Source organism: Squalius cephalus, assembly GCF_949319135.1.
Source record: "Squalius cephalus genome assembly, chromosome: 1".
Lineage (NCBI taxonomy): Eukaryota > Metazoa > Chordata > Actinopteri > Cypriniformes > Leuciscidae > Squalius > Squalius cephalus.
Genome location: NC_137122.1, coordinates 21,375,512 through 21,402,254, shown reverse-complemented (window position 1 = coordinate 21,402,254; position 26,743 = coordinate 21,375,512). Strand labels below are relative to the sequence as shown.

Sequence of the window (26,743 nt, the reverse complement as noted above, 5' to 3'; positions counted from 1 at the left end):
CAACATGCTTTATTATTGTCACCATTGTTGAGATTCACAGGCTGATTTTTTTAAAAATTTAGTAAATTCAACTCAAAATAGTTTAGCTAAAATTATGAATATAATTAATCTGAAATTACTTATATTTTTTAAATTGGTTGTACGTATATTTTATAAGTACACTCAAATTAAAAAATATATCTGGATTTAGATAAATTTATTTCGTGCAACCCCTTGACATAATAAAATTAAGTAAAGTCAACATAACATTTTTTTCAGTGTTAATCAGATCTTGAGAGAGTTAATGTCTTTTATGTTCAGTTCATCTGAGGCTGTGTCTGAATAAAGTTGTAGTTTGTGTTCTTATTACTCTTTCGAAAGATGATTGAAAGAATGTTTCAGGAACATCACACTAACCTTTAAATAACGTTCTAGTAACATTAAGGAAACTGGATATTTTTATGTTCTTGGAATGTTAGAAATCAACATTCCTATAATGTTGAATTTTAAATCAAAATTAAGTTGAAAGAACGTTTGAGGAACATTATACCTTTTAAAACACGTTCCTCTAACGTCAAGAAAACTGGACATTTTTCACGTTCCCAGAACCAACACTGAATATTTTGGAGAATGTTCTTATAACAAAATTCTGTTAGCTGGGATGTATCATGCCAATTTCATAATCAATTCAAAGATAATCGATACAAAACATCAAATTCTCTGGAATAAAGAAAAGAGTAGCAACAGAACATGTCTGTACAGAAATGCGTGGAAAGCATGGATAGAATCATCAACATCAGATAGATTCATCATTAGAACAAAATTAAAACCAATTTATTGACAAAAACATCAGTTGTGAAGAAGTTGTGAAAGAGAGAGAGAGAGAGAGGGGGGAGGGAAAAAGTATGTCATGTGATTTCACAGAAAACATTGTTTTGTGTGTCTATATAAAGGCATGCAGAGAAGGTTCACTTGCTATTGAGAACTCAGGAAATGGACAGATGCCACACAGAGAGTGACATCAACGACATCAAGGTTTGATTATTAATTAATATGATACATTTTATTAGTTTGTTTTCAATTATTCAATGTCTGTATATGGGTCATTGACGAATAAGGTTTTTAAAAGTGTAAAAAAATAGAATGGAGATATAACTATATTTGAAACCATTTTTTTTAGTTTACCTAGGTGTTAACAATACGATTTTGTGGTTTGTACAATCAATTAACACTGTTTTTTGTCATTTTTTACAAGATGGAAAAAATTTCACCAAAAAAGTCATTCGGTTTAACCACTTGATTTGAAAGTTAAAAACTGATTTGACATTGATGATGAGATAGTATATAGTGTGTACCACAGAAGAAATATTTTAAAAAATTATCACTGATCTCTAAACACAGATTTTGTGGCTACGATAAGGTCTAATTCCGGTTTATTTCTTTGCTCTTTGCTGACATGTGTCATTGCTATGCAGAGGTGTAAAGTCCAGGTTCAGAAAGTAAAAGTCCTCCTCAGTATTTTGTTCCAATCACCTGGATTTGCTAATTCAGCAGGAGAGAGAACTAATTAGTGAAATCAGATGACTGAGTTTATGGGTGGAATAAACATGGAAGGACTTTTACTCTTTGGCCCCTGGATTACCCACCTCTGCTAATATGTACCTTTGAGGGACTAATATGTACTCTTTAGGTACAAAAGTGTACCTTTTGAAAAGCACAGTGACAGCTTTTGTACCTTTTTTTCTGAGAGTGTATAGGGTTCAGGTCAGGGACTGGGATGGCCATTGCAGATGCTTAGTTTTGTGCTCAGTGACACATTTTTGTTTTGATTTTGATGTTTGTTTTTGGATCACTGTCCTGTTGGAAGATCCAAACATGGCCCGTTATAGGATTTCTAGCAGAGGTTGTCAGGTTTAGATTTTTTACCTGTTGGTATTTCATCGAATCCATGATGCCATGTATCTGAACAAGATGTCCAGGACCTCTGGCAGAAAATTAGGCCCACATCATTAAAGATACAGCAGAGTATTTAGTGTTAAGTGTTTGCTGCCAAAAAGCAATTTTTTTTGTTTTGTTTCATCTGACCATAGAACCTGTCCCGTTTGAAGTTTCAGTAGTGTCAGTTACACAAAAAAAGAGCTTTTTGGCAGCAAACACTTAACACTAAATACTCTGCTGTATCTTTAATGATGTGGGCCTAATTTTCTGCCAGAGGTCCTGGACATCTTGTTCAGATACATGGCATCATGGATTCAATCAAATACCAATAGATAAAAAATCAAAACCTGACAACCTCTGCTAGAAATCCTATAACGGGCCATGTTTGGATTTTCCAACAGGACAGTGATCCAAACACAAACATCAAAATCAAAACAAAAATGAGTCACTGAGCACAAAACCGAGCATCTGCAATGGCCATCCCAGTCCCTGACCTGAACCCTATAGAAGATGAGTGGGCTGAACTGAAGAGAAGAATCGCCAACATGGATCTGGGAATCTGAAGGATCTGGAGAGATTCTGTATGGAGGAATGGTCTCTGATCTCTTGTCAGGTGTTCTCCAAACTCATCAGGCATTATAGAAGAAAACTCAGATCTGTTATCTTGGAAAAAGGAGGTTGCAAAAAGTATTTAATAAAAGGGGCAAATAATTGTTCCCAACGTGTTTTGGAGAAAAACATTTATTTCATAATGTGATTTTTCCCCCACTTTCAATTCTTTTACTTTAATGAAAGGTTAGATTTTTGCTCATTTTTTTAATAAAATATCAAAAGGACTAACAATGCAGATTTATTTTTTACAGCCATCTTTGATCATATTTACCAAGGGGGCAAATAATTCTGACCAGCACTGTATTTTAAAGTTCAGAATTATAATAATTATAATTTGTATAACATAATTATTATATATAATATAATAATAATAATAATTATTATTATTATTATAATTTTAAGTACAAGTTTTTTGATAAACACAACAGGATAAACATTTTACAAAACGAAATAAATGTAAAAATACTACAGTTGTAATTTATAATATGAGGAATTGTCTAGAGTTAAATTTGAATTTACATAGACATGATTTTAATATAATTTACAGAGTTAGGTGTTCTTCAAAATTTGCAAAAATGTAACGTTTTTATTTGCAAATGTATTAACAAAGGTCTGACTGTACAATATATGCAGATAAGAAAACACTTAACAATTTTATTGGGACTGTGGACTCGTCAATAATGTGTCATAACTGTTGTCATATTGTCAAACATGTAAGATGATACATGTCAAATCTTCTCATATTTGAAACCTTCTGTTCTCATCAAACTCTTCCTGTTAGCTGGTGGCTTTCTGAAATGTACCACAGCGGTTTCATTAATGTCACGTGATTCACTACCCAGCTAACAGAGTTTTGTTAATGTTCTCCATATATTCAGTGTTGGTTCTGGGAATGTAAAAAATGCCCAGTTTTCTTGACGTTAGAGCAGCGTTTCTCACTTTGGAGGAAAGGTTCCGAGCCCCACCTGTCCCCTATCGCCCCAACAAAATGTTAATAAACTAGGCTTTAAATTTAACTGTTAAATGTATTTTATTAACATCACATTTTAAAAACATAAAATCAAATAACAGAATTAAAAACTTTCAAATAGAGAAAATGAAAGAGTAATTATATTATCACTTTGCATGAAATAAGACTTTGTTCAAAAGTACACAGCAAAATCACCAGTGTTAAATTAACACTGCTCAGTGTTTATATGAGTCCACACTCAGAGTGTTATAAGTAACACTGAAGCAGTGTTAAAGTTAATGAGATAATTAAGTGATTAATTGAGTGATGATTGAGCATTATTGAAGACACCTGATATTTAACAAGCAGAATCACTGAAGGAGAAAATTAATGTAAAATGTGTGCTTTAGTTAGACTCTTGACCCTTCCTTTTTTAATTTTAGATTTTGTTTGGCTGCTGTAATTCAGTTATAAAAGCCAGATGAACAAAGAGAAAAGGTGATCTGATGGTGTTGGTTGTGTTTTAACATAATCATTAATTGGCCTGAATCACTGAACTCATTGAGAGCAGAATTTCTGAGTTAAGTTTACCTTATGGATTATAGCAGCACTGTCCTTGTAGAGCATGACATTTTTGGCCTTTTCAATGAAATCCAAATGATCAAAAAAATTACAAAAAAAAAAAAAAAAAAACTTCGAAAAAAGTATTTTATGTAGGCACACACAGACATCAAGAATCTCAACAATGGTGACAAATAGATCAACTCTGATCGTAAGCGCATTATTTATTCATGCAGCGATGCATGATGGGAGCCATGAATGAGTTTTGATTGGTGGCACCCAGAATGCACTGCAACATGCTTTATTATTGTCACCATTGTTGAGATTCACAGGCCGATTCTTGATGTCTGTCTGTGTTTAAAAAACAACAACAACAACAAAAAAAAAAAAAAAAAAAAAAAAACAGTTTGTATGTGAACAGCTTTTAAGAAATTAATTGGATTACATTGTAAAAGTTAAAAATATTATGGTTTTCAAGGACAATGCTGCTATAATTAATAAAGTAAATCTAACTCAGAAATTGAGCTCTATATGAGCTCAGTGATTCAGGTTAAATGATAGTGAAGTAATGATTATGTTAAAGGGATAGTTCACTTTGAAATTAATTTTTGATATGTTTTAGCTTACCTCAAGGGCATCCAAGATGTAGGTGTCTTTGTTTCCGCAGTAGTTTCAATTTTGATATTTTTAGGTCAAACCGTTCTTGTCTGTCAGTCATATAATGCAGGTCTATGGTCACCACCTCAAAGAGCATGCACAGAGAAGTCCAAATTAAACATGATTTAATGACTCGTAAATGTAAGTACACATTGATGGCCTAAGACACGAAACGAGTGGTTTGGGTGAGAAAACGAACAGTATTTATATCGTTTTTACCTCTTGTACACAGCCACGTCCAAGTGATCTGAGGGCGCGGGCGCTTCGGTCTGTGCAAGTGCCGGAAAGCGCCGGAAGTGATCTCTCGCGCGTGTACGTCGTGTACAAGAACGGTTTGACCTAAAAATATAAAAATTGAAACTACTGTGGAAACAAAGACACCTACATCTTGGATGCCCTTGAGGTAAGCTAAAACATACCAAAATTTTATTTCAAAGTGAACTATCCCTTTAAGGCATAACACCATCATATCGCTTTTTCTCTTTGTTCATCCGGCTGTTATAACTCAGTTACAGCAGCCAAACAAAATCTAAAGTGAATGTTTGTAAGGGTCAAGAGCCCAACTGAAGCAAACACTGATCACCATAATGGTAATATACCAATTACGTTTTTCTCCTTCAGTGATTCTGCTTGTTAATATCAGGTTAGGGCTGCACGATTAATCGCAATTTACATGTAATCGCACTTAAATCGAGATGGCTTATCACGATTTTCAAATCGCAAAGTCTGCGATAATTTTTTTATGCGCAGTTTGTCATTGATGTACGGCTCTGTAAATGCTGCTCCATCTGAAAGCACTGTGAGATTGAGTCACTTATAACGTGCATTTGAAAAAAACAACACGCGTCAAACATCTTTCCAAAACATGAGAAGCATTTATGAACCTCTTTTTAATAACATGCAACATTTAATAACATGCATTTACTCCAAACTCACTTCATAACGACAGCTGAGCTCCTCCTTCTGAGAGATGATGTGCTTCTTACACAGAATAAGGCAGTCATGTATTTATAAGTCATGTTTAATCCAAGCGTTTAAATCTTCTGTTTATTCAGCTACAGCGATAGGGGTTTCCTGGAATGATGCACATTATTGTACTTCTGTGGCGGGGCATATTTAGCGTGTTTGCCTGAGAGCGCCCTCTGGCGTTCAAATGGGACAGTATTTACTACCAGTCAGCCGCACTCCACTGACAAGCTGCGCACAAAATAATCGGAGCCTTTGCCCCCCCCCCCCCCCCCCCCAGAAAGCAAGAAACCAATGTTAACTGCACTGAATCAACATCCCTGTTGCACCCACAATTAATGTTGATTTTTCTTTTTCTTTTTTTCAAAAATCAATGGTAATGGCATTGAATGGCATTACAATGTGATTTTTGTTCAAGATCATGCTTGCACTCTCAGAAAATGAAACAAAACAACTTGAATTAAAAGAAGACTATACATCTCTCAAGATCTCAGAAGAAGTTCTTTTGATAATTAACAGAGGTTAAGATGTTGATGTTTTATTGAAAATGTTTAGTGACCATTATGGTGATTAGTGTTTCATTTAGTTGGGCAGTTTGACTCTTGGCTTTTTATGTGAGTTTGTGGTCTTTGTAACAGTGTTTACCAAAACACATCATACAAGGTAATCCACTAAAAAAAAGATGATTAGGTGATATTGTTATCAACATTATTAGAAGTAGAATAATTCACTAATTTTATCCCTGACACAAAGAGGTTATTTATAGATTATACTCACTTATAATAACTGAGATCATATTCAGTGATCACTTACAGATCACTGCAACGGATCAGACATTCTGAATTTTGGTTTTAAAGTACATTGTAGGATTTCTTTTAGATACACACAGACATCAAGAATCATCATATGAATCTCAACAATGGTGAAATGTTTGGTGCAAGCTGGTTTTATACTAAATATATATTAGGGACTGTTCGTTATTTATTTAAGGGGCCACCGGAGGAGTTTTGAGATCTGTTGTCAAAAAAGACATGACCCTCCCTTCGCCAGCAATAAATTTTTCTATGACCCTCCAAAATGATTGTGAAAAAAGGCATGACCCTCCCCGATAATTTATTGATTAGCCTAATTCTGTACTGGTTTGCGCTTGGCAAAGATGTTCAGATAGCCATTGTTTGTTTGTTTTTTAAACCATAAACTCTTGCTTTCTCATCTTACTAGGGCTGTAACGATAGACCAAACCTACGATTCGGTTCGTATCACGATTTTTTATTTTAGATTTGAAAAAAAAAATCATGTTTTCGGTGCTGATGCGGTGTGACTCGTTCAACATGTGGGTTGCGTTGCGAATAAAGCATCTAAAAGCTGTCACAAAGAACCGGCAAAAGTAATGATTATTAATATGTCATATATAGCTAGACATTTTAATTGTTTTTAATAAACAAGTGTTTTCTGTGTCTACTGCAAAGATGAAGTTGACGATGCGTCGCGATCTTCTCAGAACGCGCCAGAGAGAAATGCACATTTCATAAGGAGAAAGCAGTCTGTTTTCCTTCGTTTTGAATTGTTCTGCATGTTTAAAAGTAGACATTTCAAGCTTTCTATATATTTCTCAGGTCTGTGAGGCAAGTAGCATACCTTACGCTGAGTTTCGGTTCATTTATGAGACAAGAGTCCAGTTCACTCGCCCGCGCCTCCGTGTCATGATTATCTATTTTCTACTATATTTAGACTACTTCTTATTTATTAAATCCAGATGAAACATTGATTAAAATTAAGATTAAAATTAATAAAAAAACGAAATTCACTTTAAAGAAAGGCTTTGTGCTTTCTGTTTGAGGTCTCTATGCAATTTTTAAAGTCGCTTCAGAGCAGTCATGTCCGTGCGTAATGGAGAACTGTCACGTCCGTAACATTTTTTTTTTTTTTTACATAAATGCAAACACGAAAAATAAAATAAAAATAATATAAAATTTAATTTTCTGTGGAGGCCGATCTTTATTCATACGGTGGGTATATATATTTTGGTTTGCACAGTGTAATTTATAGAATTACTAAAAAATATTTTGCCACCTAAAAGTTAAAGATTTTTTTGTGTCACGTCACATGTGTATTTCCCTCATATTAAATATAAAACGCATGTGTAGACTGATATTTTTCTAATGTCTTGACTCCTTTCAGACGTTTCAAATAAATGCTTTTTCTGCGAATTTTTATTTTAAGTTTTGACTGCAAATGTCACGTCCATTCACTGGAATCGCCCAATTTTAACGAATTTATCCTCAACTAGTTTTTGTGGTGTAGGTCTATGTATTTTTTGTTAACTTAAATAATAGCCTACTAGTGATTTAAAGATGTGGTAGCGCTGCGAAGATCGCGAGTCGTCAACTTCTTCTGTCTAGTCGACACTGACATAAAAAATAACTGTTTTATTAGTAAACAATTAAAATGTCTCCTGCTATATTGAACATATTTGCCTGTTCCTTACAAAACACTGACAGTGGGGTTTTTGACTTTTCTTCTTTTTTTTTTTTTTTTTTTTTTTGAGCAGCTGCGGACAAATTATTTCGACACACACACACACACACACACAATATTGATAAACAGGACAATAAAAATTTCATTTAATTTATTGTTTAATAAAATTATAAGCCTATTATTTTTAGTTTATTAACAGCAACAACAGCTGTAAAGATGAAGTTGACGATCGCCATCTCCGTAGTAGTGAACACGCCTATAGAGAGAAATGCACAGCATTACATAACCAGAGAGTAGCCTATTTCTTTTCGTTTTAAATTGTTAAAAAGACATTTCAAGCTTTCTTAAGATATATTTCATGTATGTGAGGCATATGCTGAGTTTCGTTAAGTTAGGATGAGATGCGCTCCTGTTTACGAGCAGTGCAAGTGACCACGCGGGCGCCTCTATGATTGTGTTGTCTGCTATATTTGGTATTTGGCAATTGGTTGATAAAAAAAAAATATTAAAATTAAGATACAATTTATACAAAACGAAATTCACTTAAAAAAAATCGTTTTCTGCAAAACAAAACTTAATTAAGTGGTCAAAATCATGTCTGACCCCGCTCCATGTCTCTCGATATTGCGTATACTCGTGTGTGCGGTTCACTTTTCATAATCAACATAGATGAAAAAATAACATTATTATATTTTAACAAAAATGAAACTAAATGAGCTTATTTAATGGTAACAACACAGTAGGCCTACAGACTCTGTATTTGTACAAATTGCTGCACATTCATTTTATTCTGAATTTTGCACACACAAGTTGAAAGGCATTTGTTTGTGCATGCATGTAAAACATATCTGCAACATTTATCAAGTTCACTGATAATTATGCGTGCATTTATTAATTATTATCTTAATGAATAATGTAACAAGGACGAAGCATGTAAACTGTTTGTTTAGAATTTGGATCGATCATCGCAAATAGATCCGAATGAAGAAATGTACAAAACCATAGGCTATAGAAAATGGGTGGGCCCGGACCTATGCCCACCCGGGCCCAATGGTAGCGCCGCGGCTGGTGGTAGCCCTACATCTTACACATCGTAGAAACAAAATAAGAATGGAAACTAAAATATGCAGTATCGCCCTACAGCGCACATTCTATCAGCAGTTCTGGCGCCTCAGTCCCAATACTGTTAAACTCGACGTACGTTCACATCACATGTTAATGCAGCGGTACACAGCAAAAAGTCCAGTGTTAAATTAACTCTCCTGGGAGTTTATATGGCTCCAGAGTCAGTGTTAAAATATGAGTGTTAAATTAACACTCAAGAGTGTTAAAGTTAATGAGCTCATTAAGTGATTAATTGAGTGATGATTGAGCATTATTGAAGACACCTGATGTTAACAAGCAGAATCACTGAAGGAGAAAATCTATTTTTTTAAGATACCGTTATGGAGATCAGTGTTTGCTTTAGTTGGGCTCTTGACCCTTAAACTGTAAACATTAGATTATCTTTGGCTGTTGTATCTGAGTTATAACTGCCAGATGAACAAAGAGAAAGTTTATCAGGTTTTGTTGGTTATGTTTTGACATAATCATAATTTCACCTGAATCACTGATCTCATTTAGAATCTCAGACTTAAATGTATATTGTTGATTACAGCATCACTGTGATTCTACAGCATAAGATCTTTTTTTCTAACTAGTCTAAAGGATTTCTTAAAAGTTGTTCTGATAAAACAAAATCTTTCTTTTAGGCACATACAGACATCAAGAATCAGTGTATGAATCTCAACTATGGTGACAAACAGAATATTCAATTAGGAAAAGGAAATTAGTAAGACAATTCAGATCATAATTTATTCATACCGCAATGCATGATGGGAGCCATGAATGAGTTTTGATTGGTGGCACCCAGAATGCACTGCAACATGCTTTATTATTGTCACCATTGTTGAGATTCACAGGCTGATTATTGATGTCAGTGTGTCTAAAAAAAGTCCTCGTCTAAGTATTTTTATCAGAACAATTTTTAAGAAATATTTTGGATTATATTGATAATGATGAAAATCATTTACTGTAGAATCACAGGCTGCTGTAATCAACAAGGTAAATCTGACTCTCTAAATGAGAGTTGATATTCAGGTCAAATTATGATTATCAAATCATAACCAACACCACCTGATCACCTTTTCTCTTTTTGAATCTGAGAGTTATTACTCAGATACAACAGCCAAACAAAATTTAAAGTTAATGCTTTATGGGTCAAGAGCCCAACTAAAACAAACACTGATCACCATAACGGTGCCTTAAAAAATTAGATTTTCTCCTTCAGTGATTCTGCTTGTTATCATCAGGTGTCTTCAATATTGGTCAATTATCACTCAATTAATCACTTAATTATATCATTAACTTTAACACTCTTGAGTGTTAATTTAACACTCATATTTTAACACTGACTCTGGAGCCATATAAACTCCCAGGAGAGTTAATTTAACACTGGACTTTTTGCTGTGTAGAGTTAGGCTACACTCACAGGACACTGTGCACTTAACAAAAGTTCATTATTTGCTCGTGCTTTAAAGCTTTGCCGGGTAAACATTTCTTTGGCATTCTGTTCTGACATGATGCACTTTTTCTAAGCGCGACCTGAAGCGCACACTGTCAAACAGCGCCAAACTGGATTTTTGTTGGGTCAGACCTATCTGATATCGAAGGGGGGCTGATAACGCGAGATCAACATGGAGCTAAATGGAAAAAAATAGCACAAAACAAGCCACTTTGAAATGTTGCTGTTTTAATGAATATAAAAGTTGGGTGACCCTCCCCCTAGACTAAAAAAAGTTGGATGACCCTCCCCTCAACAAAGAATAAAAAGACATGACCCTCCCCTATTTTCCTCCGGTGGCCCCTTCCATAAATACCGAACGGTCCCTTACAGGATTTCTTAAATGTTGTTCTGATAAAAAAAAAATCTTTCTTTAAGGCACAAACAGACATCAAGATTCAGTGTATGAATCTCTACAATGGTGACAAACAGGATATTCAATATGGGAAAAGGAACTTACTATGACAATTCAGAATTTATTCATACCACAATGCATGACGGGAGCCATGAATGAGTTTTAATTGGTGGCACCCGGAATGCACTGCAAGATGCTTTATTCTCTATCAACATTGTTGAGATGGGTTAGGGTAAGGGTTAGCGACTTGGGGCCGCCCTCTCGCAGGCTCACCACCTACAGGAGGGGCCGTAAGGGGTCGGTGCGTAGTGGATCGTGCGGGGGCCTTGACAACCCGATCCCTGGACACGGAAACTAGCTCTAGGGACGTGGGACGTCACCTCTTTGGCTGGGAAGGAGCCTGAGATTGTGCGGGAGGTTGAGAGGTACCGACTAGAGATAGTCATGATCACCTCCATGCACGGCTTGGGCTCCGGAACCACACTCCTGGAGAGAGGATGGACTCTTCACCACTCTGGAGTTGCCCATGGTGAGAGGTGGCGGGCTGGTGTGCGTTTGCTTATAGCCCCCCAGCTCAGCCGCCATGTGTTGGAGTTCATCCCGGTGAACGAGAGGGTCGCTTCCCTGCGCCTTCGGGTCTGGGATAGGTCTTTCACTGTCGTGTGTGCCTATGGGCCAAACGGCAGTGTAGAGTACTCGGCCTTCTTGGGGTCTCTGGGAGGGGTTCTGGAAAGTGCTCAGACTGGGGACTCCGTCGTTCTACTGGGGGACTTCAACGCCCACGTGGGCACCGACAGTGACACCTGGAGGGGCATGATTGGGAGGAACGGCCCCCCTGATCTGAACCCGAGTGGTGTTCTGTTATTGGACTTCTGTGCTAGTTACAGCTTGTCCATAATGAACACCATGTTCAGGCATAAGGGTGTCCATCAGTGCACATGGCACCAGGACACCCTAAGCCGGAGGTCAATGATCAACTTTGTGGTCGTTTCATCTGACCTCCGGCCATATGTCTTGGACACTCGGATGAAGAGAGGGGCGGAGCTGTCAACTGATCACCACCTGGTGGTGAGTTGGATTCGATGGCGGTCTTCCACTGAGGAAGTAGAGGCTGAGGGCTCTGAGGTGGACTCGTCCATCACCCAAGCTGAAGTCACAGAGGTAGTCAAGAAACTCCTCGGTGGCAAGGCACTGGGGGTGCATGAGATCCGGCCCGAGTACCTCAAGTCTCTGGATGTTGTGGGGCTGTCTTGGCTGACACGCCTCTGCAACATCGCATGGCGGTTCGGGGATAATGCCTTTGGACTGGCAGACCGGGATGGTGGTCCCTCTTTTTAAGAAGGGGGACCGGAGGGTGTGCTCCAACTATAGGGAGATCATACTTCTCAGCCTCCCCGGGAAAGTCTATGCCAGGGTACTGGAGAGGAGAACACAGCCGATTGTAGAACCTCGGATCCAGGAGAAACAGTGCGGTTTTCGTCCCGGTCGTGGAACACTGGACCAGCTCTATACCCTCTCCAGGGTGCTGGAGGGTTCATGGGAGTTTGCCCAACCAATCCACATGTGCTTTGTAGACTTGGAGAAGGCATTCGACTGTGTCCCTCGCAGCATCCTGTGGAGGGTGCTCCGGGAGTATGGGGTCCGGGGCCCTTTGCTAATGGCTAACCAGTCCCTGTACGACCGGAGCAGGAGCTTGGTTCGCATTGCCGGCAGTAAGTCAGACTTGTTCCCGGTGCATGTTGGACTCCGGCAGGGCTGGCCTTTGTTGGCAGTTCTGTTCATAATTTTTATGGACAGAATTTCTAGGCGCAGCCAGGTGCCGGAGGGTGTCAGGTTTGGGGACCACATGATCTCATCTCTGCTCTTTGCGGATGATGTTGTCATGCTGGCCCCATCAGACCAGGACCTCCAGCGTGCACTGGGATGGTTTGCAGCTGAGTGTGAAGTGGCTGGGATGAGAATCAGCACCTCCAAATCCGAGGCCATGGTTCTCAGTCGGGTCATGACCGAAAGGACAAGATCCCGGATACAGGCGGCCGAAATGAGCTTTCTCCGCAGGGTGGCCAGGCGATCCCTTAGAGCAGGGATGAGCAACTGCGATCCTGGAGGGCCACTGTTTTTGCTTTAGTTGGATAGTTTGACTCTCGGATTTCTTTCATGTTTCTGGTCTTTGCAGCAGTGTTTACCAAAACATAATTTGTTGCAAAGAAAGCCAGAAACAAGGATAACCAGGTGAAACAATTTTCAGCATAATTAGAAGTAGAATAGTTTATTAATTTTCTGCCTCAACAAAAATGAATATTGTTTTCTTGCAACAGATCAAATGTTCAGAATTTTGATTTTTACATACATATAATAGTAGGAATATTCTTCTTTTTTTTTAGTCACACAGACATTAAGAATCAGCATACGAATCTCAAAAATGGTTACATGCATGACAATGCATGCTGGTTTTATACTATGGTGACTCCCAACATGCATTGCAGCATGAAGCATGTCACCATTGTTGAGATTCATATGCTGATTCTTGATGTCTGGATCAGAGTTTCCACTAGAAAAAAATGGTGCAGGTCAAAGTGACTGGCAGAGGTTTCGTTTTCCGGACATTTTGATGATATGCTGGTCAAATAAATAATATTTGATAGAGGACACCCAGTTAAGGAGTTCTGGTTAAACTGACTGTTTGCCGTTCGAAATTAATAAATAAATGCGCTGGCTACATCAGCTGTGAGTAACCATAGCTATACTGGCAGTAAACTGAAGGGTTTTACGAGCTGAGTGGATATCTCCTGTTGCTAAATAAACCGTCGCGTAACCAGGAAAACCAAGTTATTGTTTGTAAAAACTTTAGATTTCGATTGTAAAACTAATTAAAATATAAACTAATGTTTTAAAAATTTATTATTTTGCAAGTGACCATGGTATAAGCGGGTTAATGCCCGCATACTCCGCTGCGCGTCGGACGGTTCACGCCTCGCCATCGTCCGTTAATACCTGACAATGGACACCTCGTCGAGCATTAACCCTTACTCAAACGGAATGAATTCAGAATGTCTGATCTGTGGCAAGAAAGTATTGTTTCTGAATATAACTTTTTAATAAAAAATTATCACTCTTGGTAAGTGGTAAAATTAGTGAATTATGATGCTAAAAACTATTTCAACTGACTATCGTTGTTTCTGGCTCTCTTTGGTGTCTCTCAGTACACACTGTTGCAAAGATCACACACTCACACAAAAGCCAAGAGTCAAACTGCCCAACTAAAGGACCAACATATTGAATATATTGTAACAATGATTCAATGCCATTACCATTGATTTTTGGATGAAATCGTAAAAAAAAAAAAAACTACATTAATTGTGGGAGCAAAAGTTATGTTGAGTCAAAAATGTACACATTAACATTGATTTAACATTGTTTTGATGGATGCTGTCTATCTGGGGCCCTAATCAAACACACCTGAACCAGCTAATCAATGTCTTCAGGATTACTAGAAAGCTACAGGCAGGAGAGTTTATCAGGGTTGGAGCTAAACTCTGCAGGACATTGGCCCTCCAGGACAGCAGTTGCCCATCCCTGCCTTAGAGCTTGGTCACTCGGGAGGAGCTCAGAGTAGAGCCGCTGCTCCTCCACATCGAGAGGGGCCAGCTGAGGTGGCTCGGGCATCTTTTCCGGGCATGTCCCACCGGGAGGAGGCCCCGGGGAAGACCTAGGACACGCTGGAGGGACTATGTCTCCCGGCTGGCCTGGGAACACCTCGGTGTCCCCCCGGAAGAGCTGGAGGAAGTGTCCAGGGAGAGGGAGGTCTGGGCATCCCTGCTTAGACTGCTGCCCCCGCGACCCGGCCCCAGATAAGCGGAAGAAGATGGATGGATGGATGGAACATTGTTGAGATTCACAGGCTGATTCTTAATGTCTGTGTGTCTAAATGAAAATCTTCTTCAAAATCTTTTGATCAGAACAATTTTTAAGAAATCAACAAGGTAAACCTAACTCTCTAAATGACTTTAGTGTTTCAGATCACAACATAATTATTATGTCAAAACATAACCACCTCCTTCAGATCACCCTTTTTCTTTGTAAAACTGATTTTAAGTGGAATAAACTTTAATGATGAAGAGTGGTCAACTGTATGGAAATTTCAGTGGGAAAGTGAAAGTTCACTAAATTGGAAGGAAATTCTGTTGGAAAAACATTATTAGATATTGTATAACACAATACAAACAGCCAAATACAGTAAAAATGCTCCAAAATGTTTTTAAGGACACTAGCTCAAATAAAGGGGATATATTTTAATAACTGATCATGAATATGATCACGTATTGCATACAGGTTAAATGACCCGAAAAGGGAATACTTTTGCCAATGTATCTGTATAGAGGGATAATAATACAACGAATTATAATCAATTATTAATACCGGTAGGCAAAAATAGATAAATTGTATATATCAATAATTAATCACAACGAATTATAATTAACCATTAATATACCAATAGTCTAGAATAGATCAATTCTCAGGATAACCTTTAATGGAATTAATTTGTTATCGAATAATCTGTTCGTCCAGCGAACGGATCGCACAATCTTTTATCAACTCTCAAGAAAAGTTATCCTTTTATAGACTCTCACGAAAGGCTATTTTTCTGGCCACGAAAAATTACTTTTCTGTTCTATAAAAATACTAATTAAAGTATCAACAAATGTAAAGCTTGTAGCTTAGATCGAACATTAAAGGGCCTTCGTAATGTGAGCAGCAGACAGACAATCAAGAATATAATGGGTTTTAATAAATGAAACTATGGATACATGTGACTACAGTTAAACACGGAATATATACATATACAACAGAATAATGGCAGTAAACAATGAAAGAGAAAGAGAATGAGAGAGTGAGAGGAATAGAGAGAGATCACAAAGTGATCACAGTATGGCAAAATCACAGACCAGGTAACCTTTGAGAGACAACAAGAAATCAAATCACCCTAAGCAGGGGCGAACACTCTTAACGCATTAAACTCGATAAAGCTGATACTTGCATATGGTTCTTTTGTGTTGCTGAGGAAAGAAGGCGCGTGCATCGGTCTTTCGGAGCTGGGCGTGCTCTCTCATTTCTTCTGGGGCGAGCAAAGTCGCGGGTAGTTTAAAAGTCCATTGAAAGTGAATTTACTAAAGAAATAATTCACGAGATACCAAGAACGGCAGGTAAAGAAGGTGGCAATACAAAGTTACATTCGTATGCATGAATATGAGTGCTTAGAGTTCACTCCTTCAAATAGAAAATCATAAACTAAGCTAATATGAACTGGGAAACACACAGGAGTATATCGTTTACATTTTACATGCTTATATTCTAAGTTTTAATGTTCAAAGTTCGTGTATGTGTGTGCGTGTGCGTGTGTGTGGAGTGGCATTCCGGAGGTCTTCTGGGGCCACCTGGAGTTCTTCCTCACAGAGAGAGAGAGGGAGAGCAGATAATGGATAACAAATAACTTTTTGAACTGCAAGCGAGGGGCTTGGCGATGGTCCTGCCAAACTTCATTCGGCAACAAAAGTGTCAAAAGAGATCAATTCAGTCCAGACTCATCGGCGCCATGCTGGTGATTTAGCGTGGATGAGCCACAGGTTGAGAGCATTAGGAACCTTAGCAAAAATGTGTTCATTCTGTGCAGAAAGAAAGAATGAAGGAATCATGATTCTTGTCCATATGCTACATGTTGGCGAAACTGTGGATCTAATGAAGCAAACCATTACTATATATTTTGGAAAAGTCTACATATTCAAGAGTATTGGAAAGAAATACAGAATGCTCTTCAATATATTTTTGAAAATACATGCCTCTAGAAAGCAAATTAGCAAATAAGCCAGACTAACTGAAATAAGCCTTAATTGCTGGTTTGGCAAACTTGTTTGATTAAACAGGCCTCAGGTGTTGACGGTTGTGTTTTGATAAAAATCATAATTTCATAACTTGTAGTTTTATAGAGCCAAAATTATGATTAAATAATTTTGTATTACTCATTATAGCAGAACTATGATTCTTCTGTAAGGTACGTTGCTGTGACAGTCAGATTTGAATAATCTCTATGCCACTGCAGGTCTCTTCAAGCCAGAACCACCAGAATGGCCAACAGCCTCTTCCCCCTGGGAGTTAGACTGCTGAATAAGAACTGTTCCCTGCTCAAAAAAGTCATAAAAAAAAAAACACGTACACAAACATAAAAGCAAATAGTAAAAGAAAATAGACAATTTACCTGCATTATTTATTCATGCCACAATGCATGCTGGGCGCCATGGTTAGGTTTTGTAAAATGGTTAGTATCCAGCATGCATTGAAGCATGAATCTTTATAGTACTTTTTTTACAGATGAGTTTGACTCTGAGAGTCCTGATCCGATCACAGCTTCATTTCATAATCCAAATAACATTTGAGCGCTTGGGTCCACATGTTAAGAGTGAAACTAACTCAGCTCTTTCTTTTTGTCCTGCAGTGAATCGATGAAGGATGATGGCGTCTTCTAAAGAGCTGCTTCTAAAATCACTAGAAGACCTGGAAACAGATGACATAAAGGGGTTTCAATGGCACTTGGAAAATCTTAAACATCTACCAAAGTCTAAAATGGAAAATGCAGATAGGTATAAAACAGTGGATAACATGGTGGACCAGTTTGGACAAGAAGAAGCAGTGAAGATCACGGTGGAGATCCTGAGGAAGATAAACAAGAATAATCAGGCTGAGCAGCTGGAGAATGATCACAAGCAAGGTAACAGGTTAAAGATAAAATTAAATTATTAAATGTGCGGTTTAAAAAAATAATTAATTTGATTTCTTTTTTAATATATTTGAAATATGAAAAATATCTACTTCTTACAAAATAATGTTTACAGTGTGACAGTTTACAGAATAAGTGAATAACTGGCTTTCAGGTCAAACCTTCCTTTTTGCTGTGCTGTATTTGAGTGGTTTATTGTTACTGTATTTTCATTCTGACCTCTTTTTTTCTCACACAGCTCAGGCTGAGGGCAGTACTGAGGATCCAAAGCCTGTTGGAGCCATTTCAAAACCGATGGGGGGTAAATAATGATCACTGTATACAGAGAAACCCTTAATTTGGTTTTATTCCTACAGATGTGGCTTTGAAGAATTCATTAAAAAAAAAAAATCATGTGGCAATGGCATCACACAATTAGTTACTCTTGTTTACAGTGATTCCTGATTCTAGTGGTTATTGCAGAGTACTAGATCCCCTCCCTCTTAAGCTATAAATGTGTTTGCTTTTTCATCAATGCATAATCAAATTACATAACTAAAGACCAGTAAAATGACTTAAGGAAGATAACACTGTATTTCAAAATCACACTATAAATGACCTATGGATTAACATTTTTTCTTAATTATGTTTTATTGACAAAGTTTGGGAGGAGCACGTTCAAATGATCTATCTAATCAGCATGAGAAGAGACCTACAAATTAGGGATGGGCGATATGGACTATATCACAATATTTTCTGGTATTTATTGCGATAACAATATCAATGACAATATACATATAGTACAATTCACCACTGTTTCTGTCTGCAAGTGATAGTTTTATGCACAGCAAAATCCCAGAGCTAAATTAACTCTGCTCAGAGAACATTTGCACCCACTCTAAAAAGTGTAAAGTAACTCTGAATCAGAGTTAACCCTCTGGGGTCTAAGGTGTTTTTGGGGTCCTTGAGATGTTCTGACATGCCCTGACATTTGTGCTTTTTTCAGTTGCTTATAAACATATTAATGGCAAAGGTGTAAATTCACTCTATATAGCACAAACAGGGCTACCATAATATGTGAGCAACAATAATGTACATGTCTGCATTTTTGAGAGAATAATGTTTATGCGTGGTTATTGAAAAAACTAAAAACTAAAGTTTCTGAAATAAGGCCATAAAACACATTCTAAATATGTGCCAATAAGACTTTTGTCTAATGGATGTCATCACCTAGTGTTTTTTCTTCAAAATGATGTGAAAATCACCCTGCCTTATCATTCACATAACACAATACATTTATTTGAATTTTGCAAAGCACTTTCTGTTTGGAAAGGCAATATGCGGAGTGGGATGATCATGCATATTTAGTGGTTCACACCTGAGGAGACAATGGGGCCTGCATACTTAATTAGCCATTCATTCAGGTGAGTCACTGAACCACAAGAATGCAAGAGCAACAGTTGGAAGCATCTCAATTCTTTTTTATGTTTCCACATATTGTGCTTGCAATTTAGCCTATAATATCCAAGGAAAACATGTCTAGTAATTGTTTTGGAATATTTATCCTCTCCCCAAATTTGTCACTGATAAAACACAATAAAAATTATTTAAAGGAAAGGCTTATATTTACCTTTTAATAGTTTGTTTACATCTACCTTGTAAATTTATTTTTTTATTAAAAAGGTTACAATTACAACAACAATTCAAGTGTAATCTTTCTTTGTAAAAACTAAAGTATACATTTTATCATACATATTTCAAAGTTAAGGATTTGATTGATTATTTGATTACTTTATTTTTGACAAAACATACTATATTTAACATGAGCAAAAATTAGCAAACAAAAGCTTATTTGAGGTGGCAGATATTTTACAGTAAAAATGTATAATCTATCCAAAACTAATCAACGAAATGTTGTCTTTCATATGTCTGTAACATAGGTCTTTCATTTTTATTATAAGAAATATAAATGTTAATTTGCAGTTTAATACGTTGGTTATACAAATACATTTTATTTCAACATATTTCAGTCGATTTTTACTCAGTATAGCAATACAGTTTGCTAAAATCGAAACATTCATGCACAAACAGAAACGCCTGACTGTAACGTTGTTTTCATGAAATATTAGGGCATATAAATGTTAATTTTCAGTTTAATACGTTGCTTATACAAATAGCCTACATTTTATTTCAACATATTTCTGTCGATTTTTACTCAACTCAGTATAGCAATACAGTTTGCTAAAACATCATCATTCATTCACACAGAGACGCAATTTAAATTTAAACTGTCTTTTTGCGAGCTGTGATAAACAGCGCGCATCTCTGCGGCTGCCGTTCATTCATTCACAGAAACGCGATTAACTTGAGAAGGAAAAAAAACTTACTACATATTCGGATCCTCTCTCCTGCAATACCCGCACTCTGAGGTAGATTTTCCATTATTATTATTCCTCACAGCGCTGCCAGATGGTGTAAACACGTAGGCTACAATGATATGATTAAACTTGTGTTTTCTCGAGCTGATATGGGGGCGTTCACAGGTTTGCTTGGATTGCCTCAGTAATTTGCGTTTGAATAGCACGCGCTCTCCGTGGGCGGAGTCACATTACATTTGAATGAGCTCTAATTAGCTCGACTGGAATCGCTCTCTTTTAATACAGATTTCACAAGATGAGAATATTTGTTTTTTATATAAATTACCTCATTTAAAAGAAGAGAATTCAAGCTTCATGCCTGTGTGTCTGTATGCATGTTTGACTGAGTATTCGCTGAGTTACAGTTCATTTTCGGACGCGTTTCAGAATGGTCTTCACTGACAGAGAGAAGGCAGAACTCGCATCACGTTTATTTTTCTTTATTTGGCAAAAAGCACAACACTTTGTTTTTATTGTGAGTATACACAAAAATAATACACATTTAACAGAATCGATTGATGTATGAAACTTACTTGTAATATCAAAGTCAACAGAGCAAAATTAATTTCTTTTGAACTGAACTGAAAAAAAGCGAGCCTATCGCGCCGGCGCGATTGTCGACCTCAGGGGGTTAAAGTTAAATAGATAATTAAGGGATTAATTAAGTGATGATTTGGCATTAGTGATGAACACCTGCTGGTAACAAGCAGAATAATTGAAGAAAAGAGAAACACAAGAACTACAACTGACTTCAGCCACAACCTTAGATGAAATCACTTGAAGATAAAAGACATTAAATCTGTGAAGATCTCAGCAGAGGAGGATTAAACAACTCCACAAACAGCATTACCAGCTTCACTTATTACTAACTGACTTGTGTCTTCTGTCAGACGGCTATAAAAGTTATTTTTGATAATTAACAGAGGTTTAGGTGTTGATGGTTTATTGAAAATGTTTGGTCACCAATATTGTGATCAGTGTTTCCTTTAGTTGGGCAGTTTGACTCTTAGCTTTTGATGTGAGTTTGTTATCTTTATAACAGCGTTTTCCAAAACACATAATTTGTTGCAAAGAAAGCTGGAAACAGAGACGATCAGGTGATATAGTTTTCAGCACCATAAAGTAGAATAAGTCACTGATCTTGTTCCTGACCAAAAGTGCTTATTTGTTATTAACAGATTATATTCACCAACAAAAGTTTCTCGCCACAGATCAGACATTCTGAAAATAGATTTTCAAATACATTGTAGGAATTTTTTAAGACACCCATAGACATCAAGAATCAACATATGCATCTCAACAATAGTGACATGCTTCATGCTGCAATGCATGCTGGGAGCCATGAGTTTTATACTATGATGACTCCCAGCATGCATTGCGGCATGAAGCATGTCACCATTGTTGAGATTCATATGTTGATGCTTGATGTCTGAAGATTTTTTTCCCATAATGTATTTTAAAATGTAATTCAGAATGTCTGATCTGTTGCAAGCAAATATTGTTGGTGAATATATTTTTTTTTTTTTTTACAACAAATAACCACTTTTAGTCAGGTATATATTAGTGAATTATTCTACTTTACGATACTGAAAACTATTATTACTGGATCATCTTTGTTTCTGGTTTCCTTTGCAACGAATTATTTATTTTGGTAAGCACTATTACAAAGACCAAAAACTCACGTAAAATGCCAAGGGTAAAACTGGTCAACTAAATGAAACACTGATCACCATAATGATGGCCACACATTTTCAATAATCATCAACATCTAAACCTCAGTTAATTCTCAAAAATAACATAGACATCTGACAGAAATAAAGTAAGTCTGGTTAGTAATAAGTGAAGCTGGTAATGCTGTTTGTGGAGTTGTTTAATCCTCCTCTGCTGAGATCTTCACAGATTTAATGTCTTCTTTTCTCTTCAGTTGATTTCATCTTAGACTGTGGCTGGAAGTCAGATGTTGTTGTGTTTCTCTTTTCTTTTCTCTTTCCCTTGTCAAACAAATGTTTAGACGTCAACCCAATTTTCATTTTCAACCAAAATTTGACGTCTGAGCGATATTGAAGTCCACGTCCAATAAGGGATGATTTCACATTGTGGCCATAATATGAGCACACAGCGAGTGAGGTTACACTTTTAGCTCACTGTGACCTCACATTGTGATCATATGGAGAGATCACTGTGAGATCAATGTGTTAACTGGGGAATCTACAGATGTCCATTATGCAAATAGACCTTCACACCAAGACCGGTTTTAAATAATAATGTGGTGATCACTGAAATGGTGGAGATACTAATGAATATAAGACTCCAATCTGTTCCTGCTCCTGCAGTTCCTCACACTGGATCTGGAGATGTGCAGTGCGACTCCTGCACTGGAAATTATCAGAAAGCAGTGAAGTCGTGTCTGGAGTGTCGAAGCTCTTACTGTCAAATTCACCTTGAACAGCATGATAGTCTCTTCAGAGGTAAAGGACACAATCTGATGGACGCCACTGGACGACTACATGAGATGATCTGTCCTCAACATGATAAAATGCTGGAGATTTACTGCCGTACCGACCAGCGGTGTATCTGTGTGGTGTGTTTCGTGGATGAACACAAAAATCATGACACTGTATCAACTGCAGCAGCGAGGACAGAGAAACAGGTATGAACTTAAAGACTTGTTGATGGCTATATGCTTTTGTGCAATTGTGCAATATTATGCAATTGTGGATGTTGTCAATAGTTTCATTAAGATAATTACGTAGTAAAAATCTATAAAAAGCCCAAATAAGTTACACAAACACCAAACAAAATGACAAATCCTTTATTAATTTAACTAAATAATAAAACCATCATTTGTAGTAAGACATTACTATATGTAACGACAACGATTGTTAGGGTTATGTAACGATTACTATATGTAAACAACACTGGATGTTGATAACTCTTATAGGCTAGTTCATTCCAAATAACCCATTTCAAAGATAACCTCAATTCACTCAAATGATTCCTATGAATCAATTTCCATTTGACTCAGTTATCACAAACACAGTTCAAATTGACACTCTGAATGATCTGAATCACACAAAAAGAATGTCTCTCAAAAAAAAATTCTTGATCATAGGCGAAAGTCAGTAAAAAAAAAAAAAATAAAATAAATAAATTATATATATATATATAATTTATAAAAATATATATATATAAAAATCACTCCTCCAAAACCTATTGTTCAGTTCACAGACGCATTCTCGCATACTAACAAGTGCACTTAAATAATTTGCGAAAAGAAATCAATGTCTCTCACTCTGGCACAGTTCATGGATGACTCAAAAACAGTAGGACTCTCAAAAATGCTCACAGTCAGACCCAGACATCTGGCGTTTGTGGAATGTGAATGTGGCCCACATGCAGCGTCGAATGATGCACCATGAATCACAACAATGGTGACAATCACAAATATTCAGATAAACAGATCAATTCAGGGGCCGTATTCACAAAGAATTTTAAGGCTAAAAGTAGCTCCTAACTGGCGAATTTAGGAGCAACTCCTAAAAATTTTAGGACTCCTAATTTTTTTCACTAAGAGTAATTCACGAAGCATTTTAGCCCTAAAAGTATAGCACCTAAGCCTGGGACAGCTTAAAAGAAGTCGAGAGGACTCCTAACTCACTAAGACCTATTCACAAACCGCTTTTTGTGGCATTTCACGTTGCGATGTTTTGAAATGCGTATGCGACGGCTACAGGAGCTTCCAATCGCGAGGGAACAATTCTGCATTGTAGGCATAACTAGGGATGCAATAACGCCACCAACAACAACCAAAACTAGGCTACTCATTGCATGTAAACTAATTGTAACGTATCATTGTGAATCAAATTAAAATGTTCTTCTCTGTGCAAACGTAGGCAGAGGCATAGTGACAGATTAATTCAATAATGTTTCAAAGATATTGCATCAATCCATATGTTTCATTAGGCTATAGGCTATTTGTTTTGCCTTCCTCTTTATTCATTTAGGCTATTTATTCAGTTATTCATCATCTTCCGTCCTTCGCACTACTTGTGTAGCGCACGCATTCTCAGACCTGTCACCTGTCACTCATCATCGTAGGGATTGTGTTTGGAATCATTCCCGCGTTACAATCATCAGCCAATCAAGGTGGTCACTCACTTCAGTCAAGCTCGTGCATGAGTAATGACGTCATCCATAGCAACAAAAGACTCACTCTTATTTAGGAGTTGTCATTTTCCTTTACTAAGAGTAGGTCTGAAAGGCGTTGTGAAAAACTTTAAAGAGAAAACTCCTAGCTAAAATATTTTAGTGCGATTTAGGAGTACTCCTAGTGGTAAGATAAAATGCTTTGTGAATACGGCCCCTGAACATCACTGAAAAGCTACTAATTCACAACAAAAACTACAGTAAAAAATAAAATAAAATATTTAGAAATAAACAAAATTATAGGACAATTCAGCTTCATAATTTATTTATTTATTCATGTTGCAGTGCATGCTGGGAGTTTTGTACTATGCTGGTACCCAGCATGCATTGCAGTAAGGTACTTTTGATTGTCACCATTGTTGAGATTCCTACACTAATTGTTGATGTCTGTGTGTGTCATCATAAATTAACTTTTCCATGCTCATGTTTGTTAAAATCTTCTAACTGATTGTTATAATATTCCTGGATCTCATGCTGCAGTAACACAGGGTTTGTGATGTGAAAATATTAATGGATCAACACAATTGTTAGATTCCAAAGACATCAGTGATACAGGTTATTTCATGATGATTATAAAACCATCAACAGGAAACCATCATCACCTGATCTCATTTTACTTTAGCTTTCTTTGCTGCTGCAAATGTGTGTGACAAACACACTGTCATAGCGACCAAAAAAGACAAAAGATATATTAAAGGAGCTATGTGGAGGTTTTTACTTAAAAAAATCTTTAAGATAGAGTTTTCATTTGTACATGTATGGGCCAACCATGATGTAATAAAAAGAATGACACATTGACTGTCCACCACGGTTGCCTCTAACAGCCTGTAGGCTCAATTGTGTGTGGAGGAGTCGGGCCCGAATCGGCGCGAAAATTCACAAAATGTGACGTCATGCGCGTTCTTGTCTACTTGGGCTTACATCCGTACGGCACGGCAGCCATTATTAGTAAGCAGCGGCAATCGGTAGTGTTTTCAAATGGTGTTTTCTTACCTCAAACATTATGCTGGTGAATCTCTATGAGCCGTCAGTGGTTGCTGCGGCAACCCTGGTTGATGTGGTCGTGCTCGTATGAGCGACGCGTGTGCGCACCGAGAACGAGCATGAGACTGGCTGCAGTTCCTCTAACGGCCACTGGTGTCAGTAACCGTTAGAAATTTCAGAACCTACGCAATGCTCCTTTAAAGGTGCTCTAGGTAACTTTTTAACCTTAACTGAACAGCTTCGGAGTCAGTGGAATGGTTATATTACTTATTTCGGGTTGAATGGTGGTGGTTTCGCACCCCCCTGGTGCCCGAGAGCGGAAAAAACTCACTTGCAACTTTGGGACGCGGGTCGGTGTCAGGAAGTATCGCGTGATATCAGGTCTCGCGATGTAACGAATTGCTTGACGGCACTGCACACGTACACGCCCCTATTCAAGCACCGGCGGGCTAGCTATAAGCAAAGGGCAACGATAGATTTAGTTATGGCTGAGGCTGAGCCTGTAAAAAAGAAGCAGAAAGCTAGGAAATCTTTGTCGGAGGACCAACGAAAGAGGAAACGGGAGACTGACCGAGCAAGAAGTCAGACTCGAGTAAATATATCGGACCGGCTTTTTCAGAATGGTGAGAACTGAGAGAAACAGAAGCCTGCAAAACGGATGCTGATCCTGCTGTTGCACTTGTAAGTTAAGTATCTTTGGAATAAACTGCGTTTAATATTTAAATTTCAAGTAATTGCGACCTCAGGATGTTTGCTATTGTCTGTAAAGGTTTTTATTATGATCGCTGTCTGTTAGGGGCTTACTAGTACGCTAGATACTATAACTTTGATGTTAGCATTGTCATAGCAAACATGTTTGATTTCTGTAGTTGTTTGGCCGTTCCTCTGTCGGTTTTATTTGTGTAACTTACACTTTTATTTTATGTCACTAAGTCAACGCGTCTGATAGTAGGCAATATCAGACGCGCAAAATGTTGCACATATCATGATCGAGCTAGAAAAAACGTTCTGATGTTTTCTTAGACAAGCAAAGGTAAACCATCATTCTACCAGATGAACTTATAGACCTTGCTAATATAACTTTAGACAAATATTAGCCTACGATATATATAATTTTTTTATGCTCATGCCCATTCTCCCAAAAACAAACAAACAAACAAACACGAAAGCAGTAGTTCGCCTCGTTCATATCGTTCGTTCCCGGTAAAAATACTAGTATGCATGACAACACAATAAATAAAAAAAAATCACCATCAGTTGGAAAGAAAGTATTGCTTTACTTGCCTCG

At 37.3% G+C, this 26,743-nt stretch overlaps 1 protein-coding gene across 2 annotated transcripts in view; it reads left to right on the top strand.

Annotated features, from left to right (window-relative positions):
• Nucleotides 1-936: 936 nt before the first annotated feature.
• Nucleotides 937-26,743, top strand: part of LOC307164375 (tripartite motif-containing protein 16-like) — a 32,084-nt gene continuing 6,277 nt past the window's right edge. The window contains exons 1-5 of one of the 2 annotated variants that reach the window (XM_079881173.1): nt 954-1,014; nt 17,588-17,860; nt 18,108-18,170; nt 18,511-18,607; nt 22,599-22,915. In XM_079881173.1, coding sequence (XP_079737299.1) covers nt 18,574-18,607; nt 22,599-22,915 — 351 coding nt within the window. In that variant the 5' untranslated portion in view covers nt 954-1,014; nt 17,588-17,860; nt 18,108-18,170; nt 18,511-18,573. Of the gene's footprint in view, nt 1,015-17,587; nt 17,861-18,107; nt 18,171-18,510; nt 18,608-22,598; nt 22,916-26,743 lie in introns of both variants that reach the window. The other variant, XM_079881172.1, reaches the window with a different exon arrangement.